This window comes from Hermetia illucens, chromosome 1 (assembly GCF_905115235.1).
Source record: "Hermetia illucens chromosome 1, iHerIll2.2.curated.20191125, whole genome shotgun sequence".
NCBI lineage: Eukaryota > Metazoa > Arthropoda > Insecta > Diptera > Stratiomyidae > Hermetia > Hermetia illucens.
This window is the reverse complement of record NC_051849.1, coordinates 49701463-49717226: the sequence shown is the minus strand read 5'-3', so window position 1 is coordinate 49717226 and position 15764 is coordinate 49701463. Positions and strand designations below refer to the sequence as shown.

General features: G+C 40.0%; 1 protein-coding gene across 27 annotated transcripts in view; it reads left to right on the top strand.

Moving 5' to 3' along the window:
- Positions 1-15764, top strand: part of LOC119649465 (sorbin and SH3 domain-containing protein 2) — a 410936-nt gene that overhangs the window by 348773 nt on the left and 46399 nt on the right. Inside the window, exon 1 of one of the 27 annotated variants that reach the window (XM_038051805.1) lies at positions 8954-9571. The exons of the other annotated variants lie outside the window; for them this stretch is intronic. Within the exon in view, the coding sequence (XP_037907733.1) occupies positions 9568-9571 (4 nt within the window). The 5' untranslated portion in view covers positions 8954-9567. Of the gene's footprint in view, positions 1-8953; positions 9572-15764 lie in introns of those variants that run through there. 27 annotated transcript variants of the gene reach the window in all.

Genomic DNA, 15764 nt, shown 5'->3' with positions numbered 1-15764 from the left:
AATATGTATTGTTGTTAGTCATAGCTTCACGTTTTGTTGTTGAATACCATAATCGGGTACTAGGGAATAAGTTCACTCGACGACGTAATCTCTGTTAATGATGACATTGCACAGTAACTCAGGGTAAATAACACATATTGCCAATGCCCTGGGGTAGTAACTACTATTATGGATGTAGCTAACGAGGAAGTGTACCAAAGCATACCAACCGCATGTTAATGCTAATATTCCGGTTAATAAATCTTCATATTCTCAAGATATCATTATACACCATCAATTTTTGATCACAGAGCTATCACATCAAGTTCATTGATGAGTGTCCGCCAACCAAGTATGAGGAACGCTAAAACACTCTCGGGTAACAGAATATATGTCTCCTGTTGACTCCTTTTGTGGAGTATGTATAAGGCAGCTACAGCACAGTCTCAGGTTTCAATGAGACTGTGTCTCATCTTCATTATTATTACACCTAATGCTGTGCAAGTGGTAAACCTACAGCAGTGATCCAAGATCCGGGATTCGAGCGCGGGGTAATGAGATCAAGGGGCTGACACGCAACCATCTCGACCATCGCACCTATCAAACCGAACGAGACAATTATATTTAGAGTTTGACCCCCTACTGATAAAAGTACTATTGTCCAAAAAATAGGATCAAAATTACCTTCATGTTCTGAAATAGATTTCCTAACTAGGAAACGTTTGGATAAGTAGATGATATTTCTTACAAGTTGGCGAGAATGTTTTTCGCCTGTTCCTTTGATTCAGTCTCCTTTGGGAATCTGAACTACACAATACACTCTCCTTATCATTTGCCCACGTTAAAACACAACGATTAAAGCTATAAAACTGGATTCAAAGGACCCTAACTTCTATCTTTAGCAGAAATATCGTCACTAATCAAGAAATGGTTGCTTCAGTCTTGATGGGTTATTTTTTTCCCATCACTTCCAATCTCGTGGCTCATATCTACAAATAAATTGCACTTCACTACAGTTGATATTATATTTATTCGCACCGTATTTCTCCTGGGGTACATTGTCTTTTAGTCGAATCCACTATGCCCGTTCGATTTATTTTTAGTTTCCAACTCACCTAGTTTCGCTAGTTCAGAGTAAACATTTCCGCTATGATGGGATGGTCTATGTCCAGAGCATTTTTGCACGAATATGCTATATATCAATTTGTGATGACAACATAATTGTGTCAACTAAAAATCATGGGATAATTTAAGAAGTGAATCAAAGTAATGCTAGAATATAGTCGTCCATCAACATGTCATAGTCTTTCTGAATCCTGAGGATTGTGATTAAGTTTTGAAATTCAAAGTAGAAAGTGGAAAGTTCAGATGAGTACAATCAGTTTATGATAATATTAGCTGGAAGGAAAAGTATTTGGGAGTAGCTGCAGTAAGAGCTGAAAACCATCTCATTAGATATAGTTTTTGGAAAAGGAGACAACTTTCCTGGTTTTACCGTTTGCTAATAGTGATTCATATTTGCTTGCAAATTTCTATAGCATTCATCTAAAAAATTTCTTCCATTTCGAACTCTTCCCTTTTGTTCATCAATTCATGCCTGGAATTTCACTTAGTCTCGAATCTACAACGTACTCAAAAAACTGTCTTCGGAAGACCAGAATACTTTTTCAAATATTACTGGTTTCATTAAGCCTGGCCTAGGCATTTACAAATGGACGATTTAAAATTAGTTCAACGCCCAAGTTTTTACATATTTTTCGATGAATACCCATTGATTTAATTAGTTTAGTGGCGGGCGCAGCAGCTCCGAGATTCAGACCTTTGTTAGGACTGCTATACTCTCCCTGGAAATCGCCTATTCAACGCCTATGGCATTTTCAGGCTTTAGCGAATCTGAGCACATTCTATAGAGTCAGAGAATGCGCAGACTCTTCGTTGAAGAAAACCTTACCAAGGTAAAAAGAAAAGAGAAAATCTTGACTGACAGTTTGGTCCAGGGCAGAGGCGACTCATTACGTGACCGAAAGTGGCGACAGGTGGTAGTCGCTCCATTTATATATAATCACAAAGACGACATAAGTGCGAATTATATTGAAGTGAAATCCGTCCTAAGTTCAAACCTACACCAAGCCGAAGTGAGTTTTTGCTAAGGATGCTGGGAGTCCTGAGTCCGCATTCACTTGATGACGGGCCGTGCCACTTGGGAAGTATGGTCCACGGACTCTTCCTTTTTGGGTTGAACACCCAAGTTCAAAAAGAAAAGAAAAAATCTTGACTGACAGTTTCGTCCAGGGCGGAGGCAACTTATCAGACGCTTACCAAAGTGTCTTCGTCTGAGGCCTAAGGAGGGAGGATTTATATTGGTGGTAAGCCCATCAAACTGAAAACTAACTGTATTTCTTTTGCTATGGTAAATACTTCATATAGTGGTTTCAACCACCTCCGTCATTTCTTCCACGATGTCAAGCTTGACCATTTGCAGTCACACTTTTCTGCCGCTAATACTCTGAACTCTCTGAACTAGACTCTGTCTTTTGCATCAAATGGTGAAAATTCCTGGCGTCAAGCATACTTCAACCAGTCGGAGCTGATCGTCTAATCCGGGGGATCTATTATATCTAATTCTCCTGCAAATTTCATATAAGTTCCTCTTTAGGTGCAGCAAGTATGGTGAAGGCATCTAGTGCAGCTTTACGGGAAAAGCACCGTCATTGTATTGTGAAGAAAGTTTTCCTAAGTTAGCGGCTTGTCATAATAACGGCCCTGTGCGACGGCTCCGAGATTTCTAACTTACTTTCGCGTAAATAATTTTAAAGCATTTACTGGTGCCCAAGACCTATTCAGCCTGCTTCAAAGCTCTTATACACTTCCTATTTCTCGCCATATCCTGGAAAATATTCAGTCCTCATCTCGTATAATTTTATTTTTTGGAAGTACCCCTAGGGTTTTCGCCATCTCGGCATCGCAGGCTTCCGCTATGCCTCTTCTTATTTGTGCTACCTTTTTCCCAGTCTTCTCTTTTAGATAATAGCCTGACAGCCTCTCCGAGATCGAATCCAACTCCAGGGTTTCCGCGGTTTGGCATTCCAGTATTTCTTCGCCTACAACTCTTCCTCGCGAATGCAGTGCCGACGAATATGACGTAGAGTATCGTACCTATACCCCACCTCTCCCTTAGAATGTGAGTATACTTCCTGTCCTAGTCCCATGAAAGGTCGAGGCAAGATTATGATCCTGGTATTTGAATTCTAACAGTCTTTATTCACAGTCGGAAGGCTGAAATCTCCAAGCATATTTTGCTATCAAACCAGGACATTTACCAAACGAAATTCTCCACTATCTTTTGAAAGACCTTCTTTACCTTCAATAATAAATCTTCAATTTCGGAATTTTCTTATCTGTTTCTGTAGAGGATGCGCATTTCCTTTTCTGAAGATGGTGATTAATTTGGATTGTATTCTTCTTCGAATAGCTCAGTGGTTAGAGCACTAGGCTGTCATACGGAAGGTCGCGGTTCAAATCTCACTGGTGGCAGTGGAATTTGTATCGTGATTTGACGTCGGATACCAGTCGACTCAGCTGTGAATGAGTACCTGAGTCAAATCAGGGTGAAATCTCGGGCGAGCGCAATGCTGACCACATTGCCTCCTAGTGTACCGTTACGGTCTTGAATGAAGTGCTCTAACACACTTCAAGGCCCTGATCCAATATGGGTTGTTGCGCCAACGATTATTATTATTCTTCTTCTATTAATCACCTTTTTTGGGTCGGCCTCAAACCCCGCTATCATTCCTTTTTTCAGGCGACTTTTCCTTAGTAAACGTTGTGAATGATGCCGTTGTTTCCGTGTCTTTGGTCGCACTCCTCACTTGCCTCATTTTCTCCCGGAAAGAGGATTTTGTTTTTTAAAATCTTACAAGGATCCAGCGAATTAATGGGTTTTCTCGACTTTCTATTAATTAATTCTGAAGTGGGACCTGTGTGACTGTTTCTTTATCCGTGGCATTTCCCTCTTTAAACTACAATCCTACTAGCATTGGTTATGTTCGTAAGACTTAGTACTTATTGGGGGAAACTCAGCTCTTTTGCCTTCGAACTGGGTGAGAAATCTCTTTCTCCAAATATGGCTGCCGTGCTTAGTTTTCTATTGGCACCTCTTTCTTTCACCACACCTCCATGCATAACAGTTTTATAGGTAGTAGTACCAACACAATTTTTCCACGGGGAGATAATTGGGCATGCGCTTCAGCTCCTTCCCGGACTTATTGAGTCGCTTTGTTCTTCATCATGTGTTTCTCGGGTGAGCCATTTTTCGGCCATCTTTTGATAATTAATGGTAAAGTATTCAAGAAGTTTTGAACCTTTCAAGTAACATTTTTTAATTCTTCAAGTGCTACTCCTATATAGTAATACACAAATAAACATTAATACGGAACAGTTTCAACTCGGTCTAGGCGTTGAGATAATCACATTTCCCGACTTCAAATAAACCGACGAAGGCGGTTTTAGCGATATTATTGCGTCAAACGCCATTCAGGTCGACTGTCAGAAACGGCTGAAATGGTTTTGCTTCTATTTAAGAATACAATCCGTATTTATATGTTACGGTGACTAGCCATTTCATCGATTGGGAGACGAGAGATTGCCGACGAGACATGCAAGCAAAGGCAAACAAACATTAGATGATGATTCCTTTGAAGAACGATATTACTGCCTCTCTTGTAACGTACATCCAAAAGACGACTTCTAAACCTACTGCGGATCGCAAAGTAGACAGTCTAATTGCTCGTACTGTGTCGTTCAGTATAAACCCAACTGTAAGCTTAATGACGAGGCGGTAAAAGCTACAGAAATCCACAAACCTCCAACCATTTTCATTATGGCCGCTAAGCCCGTGTTCCCACATCGCATGTCCGAGCAAGGGATTTGCCAGAGCTCACCTTTGCATTTAGATCACCCATCACTATCTCAATGTTACTTTTAGGGAGCATAATCCGGATTGTGATCAATTTCTTATAGAAAACCTCCTTCTGCTCTGTATCCTCTCTCCGTTGATGCGTAACACTATAGCATTGAGTTCAATATTCCTCATTCTGGGCCGGAATCTCGCAACCAATATCCTATCTTAAACTGGATTCCAGGTAATGAGGATACGAATTGCGGTTGCCGTAAGTGTTAATCCAACACCGAATTCACGCTCACTTCCGGCAGGCTTCCCAGAGCAAAATAGCGTAGTTCTGTAAGAGAAAGGAAAGTGCTCATGAGATACGCACCGTTCATTCCTTCGCTTTCGAGAACACCTTATTTAATTAGTATCCTGGCCATTCATCAGCTTATAGAAAGTCGCTATTTATCTAACCTACTTTCTGGAGGTTATGGTTAATTCTGAGCATACCTTCTTTTTATTGGTGCCCCAGCCTTAGTTTACGTCTCCATGTTTTTTTGGGTTTTTCTTCGGTTTTGCAGGTTCTAAAGTCGATGCCATCATTTTCATTCCGTTGTCTAATCTCTTGTCCTGTTCTGCTTTTTTTCAGTGGGATTCGCTTTTATTATTAGGAGTCTCGCAAAGATTCGAATGATTTGTTCATTCTCTGCCTATTCCTCTGTTCTACTTTTCCGTTCTATAAGTTTTGAAAAGGCATCAATTGCATTATATATCCACTTTTTTTGCGGAATTTTTCACCTCCATTGCACTATTATACAGAACCCTTGACGTCTTTGATGAACTTGGCTAGCTCAATTATTCTCCCTATACATATAGTTTTGTAGGCAATTGTTGCCTGATTGCCCAAGAACCAAACCTCGACGGTGTGACTGATGGGAAATACAATAGTTCCGCATAGGGAGTCCCTCTTTCTCTCTTTATTTAAGGACAGTTGCACCTAGTAGCAAGAAATTTGTGGATGGGTGGATGGAACTCTCCATAAATTCAAAGTCGTAGAGGATATCATATGCAAGCTTTAAATTAGTACTTTCTTAAACCAGTAAAATAGGTAAAAAGGGGAAACTTGAAACAAACATCCCGCTAAAACATTTAAAAAACATGTTGAAGTAAGTTTCATTTCCCACACACATTTTCGGTGGTGAGGAAGAAAAATGGGAAAATGAAAAGTAAAAATCGAAAGTTGGGCAAGTCTGCTTCCCAAAAACAAAAATTTGAAAAGAAATGATTATGCCCCTGATAAACTAGGCCTCAAGATAAATCTTTCCAGCCATCAACTCATAAAAGATTGGAGAATAATGATGTATTTCTATGTTTTGGAAATTTGCTGAAAACTCCTCCTTATCATCATCGCAGAGGTACTAAATATCCCAACAATTTAAGTCATCCTATGTAATACGATTCTTGAAAGTTTAGTGCAAATCCTTCTATATTGAACAAAATTATAATAAGTCAAATTTGAATTGATTCAACGCACTGTAAAGCAAATTAAAAATAAAGTTAGAGAAAAACACAGTTTCCTTTCAACAAGAGTTCTTAAAAGAGGTAACTTCAAAACCTGAATGAACTTGAATTCCACAACTGGCGTTCTTTGTGACCGGTATCAACAAAGGTCTCAAACCTACAATTTATCACCGTGTCGTTCGTCCTATCGCCCTCTGTGGTTCAAAGTGTTGGCCTATAAAAGACAATGAGCGGCGCCTCGCGGTAATGGAGGCGAAAGTATTGCGTTGGACCAGTGACATAGCAAGCCTTGATCACATCTGAACGCAGGATATCTGTGATCGACATTTTGGAAAAATTGCGAAAAATGCATCTTTGATCTATAGGTCACGCTAATAAGACTTCACTCGCCAAGATTGATCTAAACGTTGAAGTCGATGGGAAAAGCTGGCCGAAGTAACAGTGTGAGTGGCTTGATACTCTGGCTGATGATTTGAAAGCCTCGCAACTGCGTCCTAATCAGGCCTTTCACAGAGCCGAATGGTGCAACCGATCAAAACGAGCCGGCCCGTTTCAGAAGGCGCATTTAAAATCTCGTAGATGAAAGAGGAATTTTTATCATGACTGGATGTCGATTCACCTAAGTGAAATCAAGGTAAGAATCATGCGTGAGTGCAACATAAACCACATTGCTTCCTACAGGGTACGGTCTGCAATAAAGTTCTCTAACACGTTTCCAGGCCCAGATTCAAATGAATTGTCGCGCCAACGATTACTATATAAGTTTATGTTCAATCTAAATATTTTTTGGCAGCATTTCTATATCCTGCTAAACGATAATCATTTAGTTGACCACAATACCTGTGCGTTTCACAGGCTTTATGATGAAGCAGGAAAAGTTGCGGAAATCCGTTCAGAATCTGTTTTTCCGATCAGATTACTGATTATTATCAAGGGTACTTCCACTAGACTTTGAGATGCTCGTCAAGAACATTTTTTCCTTCACTGAAGGTCCTCCTTGGGGTACTCTGTACTGGTTTGTAACGATTTCCAGTCTGGTTGAGGATCTTGAAATTAGACCTTGCCGGAATCTGGAGTTTCCTAAACATATACTATCAAGAAGTATAAAAATTCAAGACAGAATAATATTCAAAATGAATTGATATTCAATGGGCGAATTGTGTCACTGTCAACATGAATCCATTCTCTTCAAATGTAGTCATAAAAAATGTTAACATAAGTATATGCTCATGCGATAAAACGACAATGTTAATTCATTATTCACTTATATGTGAGCAAACAAGTATAATTAGAAACATTTCACAAACACCTCATAGTATTCAGGTAAACGAACTTTCTGTCAGCTTGTTCGGGGAGAGAGTAAGGCCTGCAGTACTTCTGTGTATCTTAAATGACACGTTTTAGCGGTAGATTGAAAGCAATTCGTGAACAGCGTAAACTTTATGCAACGTGATTACACTTTAATGACCATTTCGAATTTATTTTCACCTCTTCACGGGTACTTCACACATAAGTGGACTTTTATGTGGAGTGTCGATCAACGTATGAGCATTGGGACAACCTTTATTAATTGTTAATATGTGCATTGACTCCAGATGGTGTTTTTTCCTTCACTACATACTGGGCAATCTATCAGCAATTAGGCAAGCTTGAAAGGCAGGCAAACATATATGACATGTTGTCCTATATTTCAGGTATTGTGTGATAGAATGTGGTATAGGCATAAAATGTGGTCACATCCGCTACTAGATAAAGAATGTGAGCCTTTGCATCCATACGTGCTGCACTTGTATACACCTGGTCGGACAATAAGTGTATATATCACTTATGTGAACAGGTGAACTGCATAGAGTAACACGAAGCCAGTATAGTTGATACTAAAGAGGAAAGCAAGTGAAACCAGAACCTCCGAGGCCAAGGCAAGCCGAAAACAGTAGGACTGGAAAATTCTAAACCGAAACCTTCAAAGTGAAGATCTTTTGATCATAGCTGCTGCGGACCCATGCAAAAATATGGTAGTCATGCATTCACCGTATAATTAACTGCTGTTGTGTTGAGCATCTAATGTATGTGATTAGTTTAGCTACCAATATACTATCTACACTTAGCAAGTACCGTCTTTATTCATTCCAGACATGAACAAATACTTTTCCGCAATACTTTGCGGCTGATCTTCAAGTCCCAGCCAAGATCGGCTCCAAGTTTAGCCAGATAGTTTCTTTGATACAGGGCATCTACTCCACAGCAAGACATTCACATGGAGACTTAGCCAAGTGCACAAATAAACCGCAAATATCAGTACTTTTTAAACAGTCCGCGCAACCGCGAATTTCAAAAGATTTTGTTGATCGTTCAGGTCTTGAGTGTTCAGCTTTTTCCTATATACAAGAAACGAAACTCAACACAATATTTCTTCGTTATCAACTCTGCATGTAGCATGTTCAGGCCTCTTTGGCCGCTGCCAGCTAAGTTAAAAGAAAAAATAAAGAACTCCTCCTTACGCAAATTCACGTACTATTGTTTATTTACCTGGCCGCAAGGTGTAGATACGCGGCACAGGTGAGTTGTGGAATTTTACCCGAAAGGTGTGATATGTTTGCTTCAATGTGTCGCGGGAGCTAACCACAGTTTTGTGGCGGTCGGACCCTTAGTGCTTTCTGTGCAGCTATCTTAACTCAAAGTTTACTATGTAGAAAAAGTGCATAAAGAAATCCACGCGAGTGTCTTCTGCGGAATTTCAATCTTACCTTGCAGCCAGTGCTTCAGCCGTGATTTTTTTTCAGCCAACCGTCACAACACTAAGCCTATTCAGACGAGTTATCACCGCGATCTAGAGTCAGTGATTAATGAGCAAAAGGCTTCAAGTGGATTCTCCAGCGCTAAGTCAGACCATGCCTATCATATCTCCGTTAAATCTAATGATCTGTGGCTGCAGACGCACATGACTAGTAACGCGGATCGGATAGTAAGTTCGTGCGGATTTAACCTGGGATTTGTTTTGTGATGTTCGTTTAATAAAGTCATTATCTTTGGAACCGTATCAAAAGCTAATTCGAAAGGTGTTTTTGCGTGTGTCCCTTAGAGTGCTCTGCTCCGTCATTACTCCGTAGCCTAGACCGAAAAGTGAATTACCTGAAGTGCTAGCTAACCACAGTGCGGTGTCGTGTGTCCATCATCAAATTATGGGTAATTTTCTGGTCATTTTCTTCGCTCCTTAATTAAATAGTGTTAAGGTTGGTCCCCATGTGTCCGTCTTTCGGTTTAGCATCTATAAACACACAAGTCATTCCTACACTATCGTGTGTACTTTGCATTCGGCCGTCTTGAATGAGTGGGTGGTCACTGCTTAATTCAAGTATACTTCTCACACGCGACCTTGGCATTCCTCATAAATATACGCATACCTTTTCACATATATCTTGTTCTACAGGTACTTTGAAACGGCAGTAATTGATTCTCGTTGGTGAATACTATCCAACTCTTGCTTATAAACAAAGTTACAGTGTCTCAATAAAGCGACAAGTCTCCCAGATTAAAACCTGTTTCCCTCAGTGTCTGCAGATGCAAAATTCGGAAGACCTGAATAATCGTCTCTGCTTCCGAACGGGAAGTTGATCGTTACGAAATTTGAATTTGGAGGCTATCTTTTCTAATGAAGTTTATCTGAACATTCATGCAGTTATGCAAATCTATGTTATGATGCCCGAACTTTGAAGGAAATGCATGGGCGCAATTAATGAAATGCTCATTGGGATCTATCGAAATGGAATTGATGTAATTAGTCCGAACTGTAGGAAGATTTTTACGTAATAATGTGGTTTTTAATGACCGATCAAGATCTCGAATAAAAACATAACTTGCACAACAAATGTGTAAATGTGCGTAAGTTATACTCAATGTAATTGACGACAAATTGTTAAGTGGCTTTCGTAATCAGTATGGAATAATCTTGGGGAAGTTAGTTTTTGGGGTGTAAGGCAAACACTCCCTTTTATTAGATTGATACAATACTCGTCTAAACCGAATGAACGTCGCTTTATTCACTCTTGCCGAGGAATTCCCGGACTGATCATCGACCCAGGATATACTCCAGACGAGTACATACTTGGTGGATGATCCGACCGCCAAAAAGGTGTTAAGTGTCTAGTTAGATAAAATGCTAGAAAATCCAGGCAATTCTTTCTTTCAAAGATCTCATATCTGAGGCACTGTAGTATACATGCAAAGTCCCGTAGTATACATAGTCCTCCGTTCATTTCAGTCAGGTAGCTGCGTCTGCCAGTTATTCAAGCCTACCCACACTGATATTGGCTTCCATTCTCTCCTTCTTTTTCTTCAGCCTTTGTCCCATTCACAAACGCCATTTGACTCTATCAAATGCCTGATCTGGATACAATCGCGAGGCTTTTAAATCCCCATTCACTGTACCAAGCCACCGTTGTTCCGGCCGGCCTTTTCGTCGTTTATTATCGACTTTGATGTTCAGGCCAATCTTGGCAAATGAATTCTCCTTAACATGAATTACGTGACCCAACCATCGAAATCGCCTCACTAGGAGTTTTTCCACGATCGATGCAACCTCATATCGATCGCGGATGTCCTCATTTCGGATATTATCAAAACGTGCCACCCCACTAGTCCAATGCAACATCTTCTCTCCATTACCGCAAGATGCCGTTCATTGTCTTTTATAGTCGGCCAACACTTAGAACCATGGAGAACGGCTGGACGGACGACAATGCGGTAAATTTTAGATTTGAGACGTTCGTTGACATGTCGTTCACAAAGAACACCAGTTGTGGAACACCATTTCATCCAGGTTGCGTTAACGCGTGAAGCGATTTAATAACGCAGTTCTTCATTGGCTACTAGCATTGACTCGAAGTATTTAAATCGCTCAGTTCTGGAGAGGTCACCGCCGCTGACTGTGATTATGTCTATTTCATGGGGATCGCTGGACGTCGGATGTCTCATGTGAAAGTGTCCATAACAAGAACAAAGAGGAGTGATGAGAGGGCGTTTTCTTGATGAACACCAACAGAGACATGAAGCGGCTTTGATACACCTGCCACACTTTGATCTTTACTTTTTAGATCGTGGTAGAGCAATTGAATCCAACGCACGAGTTCTTTTGGCGCTAAGTGCTGTCGTAGAACATACCAGACGAGTTCGTGGGGCACATGGTCAAATGATTTTTCCAGATCCAGAAATGAAATAAGAGAGTGCAGCGTGCTTTACGTCAGTACTTCCACACGCTTGATTTACGGTTTTTTCAACGATTTCGCCAATACGGTTGTCAAGAATGCGTTCAAAAATTTTCATGGTGTGGGGAAATAACCGAACCGGACAATAATTTGAACATTCTGTTGGACTACCTTTCCTTTTCCATATTTTAACTGTGGTACTTTCTTGCCAGTCAAATGGTGTTCTACCTTCTTGAATAATCCGACTAGAGAATTCACTGAGCAACTGGGTTCCAGCTCTTCGCTTTCCAGACCTCAAATGCGACATCATCAAGTCCTGTGGCTTTCCCCGATTTCATTCTTTTCATTACTTTCCGGGAAGTAAGTAATACTCCCTTTTATTACTTCCGTTGGCAATTAGTGTTGACATTGCATCCACGTTTATATCATTCACATAATCTATATTGACATTTGAACTGGCATTTTCTGAATAACAACTTGGTATGTTTTAATTTTATAAGTTTGTCGCATCTTGCCATTGTCGGTCGCTCCTGATACTGCTTTTGTATGTAATGTTCTTCAGTCATCAGTCGCATGTTGGCATTCATCATCAAATCACTTGGTTTTTTTTACGTCCAGGTTCATACCAATTGGTTCTTCTTTAATCGCATATTTTAACTGATCCCACTTCTTCTCAATTTTATCGCTTCTTAGAGTTGATGCTCTGCTTAATTTAGTGCCGGTAATTTTTTTTTATTTTAGCTTTTCGATATAAATCTAATTGAATTAGATCTGCTATTCCCGCTGTTTGCCATCCGATGACCAGGCCTCCGCGCCTCCATCAATCTACTGCAGAAGTCAAATAACTCGTAAACTTACAATTCCATTTTCCGAATTGCCGAGGCTTGATCGAATGTTTTTCGGCCTACCCCATGAGCGCTCTGATAGTCTCAGATCTGATATAAGAGCGCAAGTTCCAAATCCACCCCCATTGACACATTCGCCGTCGTTGTTTCCTCATCTGGTCCAAGGCTCAAATTTGAGTTTCATGACAGTTTCCTATGAACATTTGTATTGCCCACGGAAAAAAATAGAACCTCTTATTAGGTCTGTCAAAGTTAAATCAAGGTATGAACCCGCAAACAATAAATATTTACTTCATCTTGTCTGTAACAAATGATTTTGTTCCTTCGCCTACTGAATCCTGCATGCAATAAGTTATGAATAACATAGTCGAGTATAAGTAAGACGATCATTTTATTATTTACCTTAGTTTTTACAACGCTAAGCCTCGCCATATCTGACAATTAGATATGTAATCAAATTTCATCCCTTGTTAACAGATGGCATTTGTGATGATGGTTTTGGCCAATTTTTTTGGAAAAACCCGGCCTGGATGACCACCATATCCTTTTCTACCAAAGGGGAAGTTAGTACGTTGTTTTTGACATTTTCACAGCTATTATGAACTTCAATGCCAACCAGTGCCTGAAGTCGAATCCAAGGGCAATGCTGGCAACGTGCCAGTACATTTTCCTCTGTCAAAATGGACGGTCGCGCACGGTGTTCTATTTACAACTGCCGTTGAATGTGTTGAAGCCCAAACATCTTCTGTTAGATTGGTACTTAGTGATTTAAAGAGCCAGTCCACGCTTCTGTTCGCTTTTTCTTTTTCCGACTCAGATATATGATACCTACCTTCTTAGAGAGCGCGATCCCGATTAATTTGTGCATATAGAGAAGATATAGAAGCGTCTATAAACCTGGACTTTCAAAAAATGTTTTACAAAGCACTGAAGGTATTGTTCACATAGTCTCTTCTGCACCTGATTTTTGAGAGTAAAGACCTTTTTCATCCATTTGCGTCATATTTGAACAGAACACTCTGCCCCATTTCAATTCTCTCAGATCATTTTTCAGGAGCATATTGATGGCCAAGCAATCTTGGCGTTTTGTCGTTGTTGAATAGTCTCTCCCTGCCTGTCTACCTACTACCCGAACTGCTGACATTGGTCAGGATCTTTTTTAAATTGAGCATCCATTGTGCTTTCGTAATGTAACAGTGTCACTGTAAAAGAAATTGGAAGAAACATTAACTGTCACACTTTGGAATCAATCATCCAAGCTAGTTTCCCTATCCACACATAGTAAAATTACCTGCACGAGGACTGCACGTTTTAGAATTTTTCGACTTTCACTTTGGTGAAATATTCTTCATATAATACATAATAATACAGGATGGACTAGAAGTCCGTTTACTGCTGAATCGATAGACGCATCGAACAGCGACAGCGGGGTGGGGCGGAGGGGTTACGAAACGCAACGTGTGTTCTGCGTTCACGAGGACTATCAAAACATCGATTCTTCGACTATACCAACATTTTTTACTCAGTCAAAACACTCTTCCACCTAACTGGACACGTAAGCAGATAAGATTGCAGATGTTGGAATGACAAATTTCCTAAATTGAAGCATCAGCACCCCTGCGTTCACCTAAAGTTACTGTATGGGCAGCCTTGTCAGCAATAGGCATTATTGGTCCATATTGTGACAATGAATACAGAGCGTTATATTTTCATGCAACAGACCTGTTTGGCTCCAGCGCTACAGAATTTCGATGATTTTAATCAATGATCGATGGGGCAACATGTCACACCTGCTGTTCGCGCAATTTTTAGTCAAAAAGTGATATCCAAAAGAGGTGACATTACCTTGCCACCTCACAGCCCAGATTTAATCCCATAGGATTTTTTTCTTTGGGGATACCTTAAAAGTAATGCTTGTAACAGCGACTGAGCATCTCTTGAGGAGTTAAAGGAACTCATTCGCGAGGAAATGCAGAACATTTCACAAGACACCTGCAAAACCCTCATTGAAAATTTTCGCTCCAGGTTACAACAGTGTCAAAATAACCATGGGTCACATATGGATGATGTAGTTTTTAAAAAATAAATCCCTATTAGTATACTTTCATAATAAATAGACACTTTTTATCTAATTTATCTAGTTTTTTTTTTAATCCTTGTTTGAAAAGTAAAAAGACTTTTGGTCCATCCTGTAGTATCGATCAAGGACTAGAAAAATTATATTCTAGAAAGTTTTAATTGTATATTATCTCCTTGAGGAGGGAGGGAGGAGCTTCTCATACATGCAAAAGAAGAGTGTAAATGTTGAACTGAATATATCCATGTGGGGTCTCAAATAAAAAGTAGCGCTTAGCACTTTCCAAAGCAATCCCTAGCTTTGACTTCAGTTGCAAAATGGGGAGGGGATTGGAAAGTGTCTACTTAAATCAAGGACTCATTCTTAGATTTTTCTAGGGCAAACTTAATTAAAAATTAAATTAAATAAATTAAAAATTATTTTACTTTGTGTATTTACCCGGGAACTCGCTTATGCTTAGCCTTGAGTAATAAAATTTTTCAATAATATTACATAATCATAATATGGGGGGAAATACTGGGGGAAATTTGATAAAAATCTTACTCTTATTGACAAAGTTATAGAAGGCTCGTGTAAATTTACTATAGCCTGAGATATCGTACATATGATATCAGTATCGAAGTAACTGGCCCTACATACTCAAAGTTTACACACTACCAGCTTTGTACAAACGGAATCGTTGTGCTCTCATAAGAATACTCAAACCTTTCCATTCCTGGCTTGTTGTACTCGGCATGGACCCGCTCTTCCTGCCATTATAGCATCTCTGCCCATGAACAACATAAAAAGATGCTAACTTCAAACCGTCAATATTATATTGCTCAACCCAGGATACTGCCGAATTCGCTTACGGATGGTAGTTGGTTAGGATAAACCAAGCACACTGGTTTATATCCTGGGTGCCGGTTTCTGGATGTATTCAATATGCCAAAAGTTAGTTCGGACTGAAGAGAAAGACCTCTCGTAAAGGCAGTTTTACGCAGAAAAACCGATCATCTATATGGATGGCAGTGCGATGCACTGCAATACAGTAGTAAACGTTGAAAATTGCTAGTACATTATAGTTACCACACACTATCCAGCCTATCTGCCAGTCACGTCTGAACAGTCCATAATCGACTGGCAGCTCGAAGGTGTGCGGGACCCGACTAGCCTGTCTGTTTGGCCAGAGATCGATTGACAAACAATTCGGATGCTCATACACAAAAATACCTCAAATTTGCCTCTCGACGCCATTCACGACCAGTGTTGTA